Consider the following 5,590-nt stretch of genomic DNA (forward strand, 5'->3'; position numbering starts at 1 on the left):
GAATTTTAACTCCGCACCCTCGCTACACCGGTCTAGCAGCGCTCCCAGTTCCTACCCCATGTCACGCCCATATACCAGACATTGGACATCACGCCACGCCCCTAGAACCTCAGACCTCGCCCTCGAAAATCGCGCCCCCGCTAGACCGCAGGCCCCGCCGTGGGCCTCAAGCTCCGCCCCTGACTGCACGCCCCGCCCCTATGGCAACACGCACCGCCCGCCGACCTCAAACCCCGCCTCTAGCACATCACGCCCCGCCCCAAGACCGCACGCCCCGCCCCTAGGTCCGTTTGCCCCGCCCCCCGCCGTGCACTCCGACACCGTCTCTAAGGTGCCCCCCACCGCATTGAGGAGGTGTGGTCGTGTCGTGTGTTGTGGCCTTTTGGATATTCCCCTCCCCCATTCATTACCTCCTTACCCCTGGCCGTTTTCTTGTGTGTGTATTGAATTGTGGAGCCCGACAATGGCGGCAGCAGTCGGTTCGGCCTCGCTCCGTGCCACCGCCTCTCGTTTTGCTTTGCTCCGGGTAGAAGGCGACTCATCCGGTACAGATTCAGACTCCGGGAGAAATCACAGCGCCGGTAACCGGCTTGGGAAAAGTTCCCGAGCCGGAGCTGCAAAGAAAAATAACGGCACCCAGCCTGGGGCCAGCAACAGCGAGAAAAAGAGACAGAAAAGGAAGAAGAAGAAAGAACAGCAGCAAAGCGAAGCGAATGAGGTGAGTGTCGTGGAGCTAGACCCAGGCCGATCAACAGAAACATTTCAGTAAAAAATCAGTGTCAGGTTGTGTGATGTTTACAGGCGAGGCTCGATCTCTTTATTCGTTCGAAGCAAGAACTCCTGTGTTGTCACTTTTTTATGGTTCACACTTTAAGTTGTGTACATTAATCGTGATGGACAAGTTTTCTTCACGTTCTGAGGAAGTCCTGAGCTTTTCCAGCAATTTCTGTTTTAGTTTTAAGTTTTCTTTACGCCTGTGGTAAAAATATATTTAAAATTGTAATTTAGTAAGAAGCGAAGCGACCTGAAGGAGCCCTGTAATCAAACATATTGAGCTGTTTCAGAAATACAAATCGGGCCTTTTGAGGTGTCAGTGTGATGTCGCGTTAACAACAGTTTTGTATTTTGCATCGTGCCTTTAGTTTTGTAGAGAATTTGAGGTGTTCAGCGGGGATCATGCATCGTAGCTGCAAGTCACAAAATTTATCATAAGAACATTCAACCTTATCTACCATTCCTTCAGATCAGAGTGATCATTGACTCCTGAGTATTTACTCGCCTTTGTATTTGTTTGAAATGCATAAATAACAAAAAAAAATAAAAGTTTCACTCAAAAAATTAATTACTAAGCACCCAAAACCTGTAAAAGAGAAAGAGATCTAAGTTTTCCCTGCCATCATTGTAAAGAAAACAGTGTTCCCTGATGTTCTGTTCAATATTTCTGATTACGACCCCTGTTGAGGACTGTCAGAAAAGTAGAAATGGTGTCACTGAATGAAGAAGTGTAAGGGGATGGTAAGTCAGTCCCATGGGATATTTGAGCATATTGGGGTAAGAAGAAGATGGCAGAGAAAACGCAAAGTGAGGAGTGATTGACTGGAGTGGATGGGAGACTTTGGAAAAGTCAGAAATCTGAGGAGGGTATGACGGCAGAGATGCATTGATATATCTGATGTTGAATCCATAGACCTATAAAAATGACAGGCATGACCAAGTGCAGAGATCTCACTGGCAACCCTTCCAACGTCTGACAGATCTAGTTTTGATGACATTTCCCCACACATACTGCTATTATACCATTCTAAATGGTTAACTTTCAAAAGCAACACTTATCTCAGCAGGGGTTCAGAGTTCAATCTGATACTTGAAAGAGGCTGCTAAAGATTAGAAGTTGTCAGGTTTTCATTAAGGTGTGTTTGTTTATTGCAACAGATAAGCTACTAGAAAGGCGCAAGCTTTGAATGGGAATTCTTCTCATTTTCACTTTGAGTGAGTGCTTTCGTATTATTTGTTCATGGATCAGGGCATCGTTAGACCAATATTTACTGCCCTGTCCTAAATATCCTTGAGAAGTTTATCGTCAGCTTTCACCCCAGACAGTTGTTATGTCCACGTGAGGAAATCCTTGGAGAGATTAAGGAGATTTAGTTATTTTTTTCTTTCCAAGGAATCAGCACCCTTTTCTCCTGTGGAGTAAATTGTAATTGTTTGTCTTGAGAGATAGGAAGAACTGCCGATGCTGGAGTCAGACATAACACAGTGTGGAGCTGGAGGAACACAGCCGGCCAGGCAGCATCAGAGGAGCAGGAAAGCTGAAGTTTCGGGTTGGGACCCTTCTTCAGAAATTAGAGTTCGGAAGAAGGGTCCCGTCCTGAATTGTCAGCTTTCCTGCACCCCTGATACTGCCTGGCCTGCTGTGTTCCTTCAGCTCCACACTGTGTTATTGTTTGTCTTGATCTGTGCAAGACAAGAATCGTGGCAGCTTATATCTATTTTTTCAGCAATATCCAGAGCCATGAGTAGCTCTAATTTTGACTTTCGAGCATACATAAATGCACAGTCCCTTCTGTATCACACTGGTGTGTTGAATTCTCCTTGGAATGTTACCTTTTGTACATGTATGATGTATATCTTTAGTGCTCTGGTCAATTCCACAGCTACCGATACATTTTTTTCTCCTGCAGCATCAATTGACTTTGCCTATTAAACATACTCTGAGATTTTTTTCTCTAGATTTTAATAAATTAGAATTGTACCTAAACCTTTTTTTGCAGTGTTCTCCCCTTACATCATAATTATTAACATTTATTTATTTTAACATTATAAGAATGTGTTTTTGCAGACAAAATAAACTAAGTAAATGATGAATCATTGTGGAACCTTTCAGCATAGCTCTGCAATCCAGGCCGAAACTTGCAATCCATGACTGTCCCACTGTCCCAGGACATCAATATGAATCAACAATTTGAAAAGAACACTTTCTTCAACACCTTCAAATCCTCTTGAGCAGTGCAAAACCATTTTTATCTTAGTTTGAAGTATTCAGTACTGTATTCTATTGATTAATCCATTGTCCACAATAGTGAACAGTGTTCAACAGCATAATATCAAAAGGAGTGATGCAATACCTAGAAAGTTTTGAACAGAGTCTGAAATCATTCCTGTTTAATGCTGTGAAACTCAATCATTGAATGCAGCAGATAAATTCACAATGGAAGATCCTGAAGCACTCAGGATACTCTTTTTGAATCTAGAGTATAAACGCTAAATAAAGTACAAAATTTGACCATGCACTCCCTTTACTTCTCTTCTTCCTGAGGCATCAGATGAACACTCTTCCAAAGGTCTGCAAAATTAATGCAACTGGTCTCATAAGACTTGCAACGCATTGTGATCTTGAAAAAGTGCAGTTAGTATTACAGATTCCTCATAAGAGAAAAATCTAGCTTTTTTTTTCTGATCACTTCAAAAGCCTTTAAGCTATCTGTAGATTGTGTTTCCTCCTCAAATATTTTACTCAGGAATTTGATCTGAAACATACTTCTCTCCAACCTTTGTGCAGATTTTGGCCTTCACTATCTTCCTTCAGTGACAGCAAAATTTCAGTGCTGAGTCAGCTTATGAAATGTTTACAGCAGTCTTCACCTGAGGTTCTAAAGATTGAGACAGATAACTAGAGACGCATGTGAGATTCAGGGCCAGGATTTCTTTTAAAGAGATTGCGAACTCCAACCTACACCACCCTGTCATTGAATACCCTGGAGAGTGAGTCAGGATCATGGCAGTCAAGATACTCTGTCAAAGATTCTAAGATATTCCAATCCTAATTTGAGAGTTGAATTTGGACATCCAGAGTACCTAAGTGGATGATATGTTGAAATTGATCCTTTACAAAGCTTCCACTTTTCTTGATGACTGCTTAGGAAATTCTGTCATTGGAAAGGCAGCTTCTATAATACATTAGATGGAGGCCAGGTATGTGAATCTGCACTTATATTTCCAGAGTTAAGTGTGCACCATTTGATTACAAAAAGGCCTCTGCATCTAGTGGATTCGCCATTTGTAGAGCTTGGTATCAATCAAGCCTGTTGGCAAGATGGTGACATTACACTCAGAGTTTTTCACATTGATGTGCAACTCATATGAGGAGCTCCTAGCGTCTGATGTCCCTTTAAAGATGGGCTTAAATTTGCAGATATCTAATGAACCAAAAGGGATGATACATTCAAGGGATGGGTGAATGCTGCAGGAGGTGAAGACGAGGTTTTATATAATATTATGGCACCTCCAAATGACCCTCCAGTACCTCATTCAGGTTCGTACCATATTCCACAAATGTTTGATTCACCAACTATCTTACCTCGCTAATAGCACCTGAGGAGTGAGCTTATTGCTTGGGACTGAAATTTTTTTCAATATGTTCCAAGTAAACTCGCAAATCAGCACTCTAATGGGTATGATGATTTTAAAATTAATCCAGCCACTCAACAAAGACCAATCAATCTGTTTACCAGTGTTGGGATGGTGTTCAAAGCAATACCAGCATACATTCTTGCCTGTCATCATACTTAAGCTTTTGATGTCTTTCTTAGGTGGAGAAAGTTTAAACTTTATTATACATGTCAACTTGGTTTGGAGATTCATAAACATTGGATTTTTGCTTGCCAGCTGTTCAAAAAATATTTTGTGTGTGGAAAGTATGTTCCTACTGCGAGAACAGAAGTAAGGGATGAGAAAAAAAAAGAAAGCTCCGTAAATTTCAAACCAAGTTTTCTATTTATTAATATTTCTGAATATCTTCATGGATATATAGTGACTTGTATAAAGTAGTTACCTTGATCTGTAGATATTTTTATTGCATATATTTTTAAATTTTACATCCAAGTCATTTAGAGTTTGTTTTTTGGTTGTCGTCCTCAAAATAAGCAACCTTAATTTGAAAACTCATGAAGCTTACCTAATCTTACATGTTAATCTTAATATATGGTTGATTTTATGTTTGTTAGCTTTTTACCTGGCAAATACCAGACTATTTGCCTCTGTCCATTGCTCTTCATCGCCCAAAAAGGGACCCTTGGTGCTAGAATGATAATATTGAATGACTTTCTGTGGGGAGAAATTTCCTAATTTTCTGTGTAAAAGGTCAAAACCCCTCGATGTCCTTGCGGTATTAGTGTGCCTCACCCTGCAAAATCCACCTCATGAGATATTTCAATAACATTGCGTAGAATTATATTGAATTTACACTTTTAATATCTACACTGTTTTGCAAAATGCTTATTGTGCATTCTGAGGCAAAATTCATAAGATCGCCTGTAATCTTTCTAAACTCCAATGAATACACACTGAAACTGTTCAAATCTTGTTAGATAACACCCTCCCATCCCTCCTCTCCCAACTCAGGTATCAATCACATAAACCTGTGCTGATCTGCTAATGCATTTGTGTTCTTTGATAAATAGGCAAACCAAAACTGTATACAGGGGATAGTAGGAACTGCAGATGCTGGAAAATCTGAGATAACAAGGTGTAGAGCTGGATGAACACAGCAGGCCAAGCAGCATCATAGGAGCAGGAAGGCTGACGTTTC

At 41.1% G+C, this 5,590-nt stretch overlaps 1 protein-coding gene across 2 annotated transcripts in view; it reads left to right on the plus strand.

Annotated features, from left to right (window-relative positions):
- Positions 1–303: 303 nt before the first annotated feature.
- gkap1 (G kinase anchoring protein 1) overlaps positions 304–5,590 on the plus strand; it is a 43,537-nt gene continuing 38,250 nt past the window's right edge. For both annotated transcript variants that reach the window (XM_020531679.2, XM_048592926.1), the window contains exon 1: positions 304–718. In XM_020531679.2, coding sequence (XP_020387268.1) covers positions 464–718 — 255 coding nt within the window. In that variant the 5' untranslated portion in view covers positions 304–463. The remainder of the gene's footprint in view (positions 719–5,590) is intronic.

This window comes from Rhincodon typus, chromosome 3 (assembly GCF_021869965.1).
Source record: "Rhincodon typus isolate 14 chromosome 3, sRhiTyp1.1, whole genome shotgun sequence".
NCBI classification, from domain to species: domain Eukaryota; kingdom Metazoa; phylum Chordata; class Chondrichthyes; order Orectolobiformes; family Rhincodontidae; genus Rhincodon; species Rhincodon typus.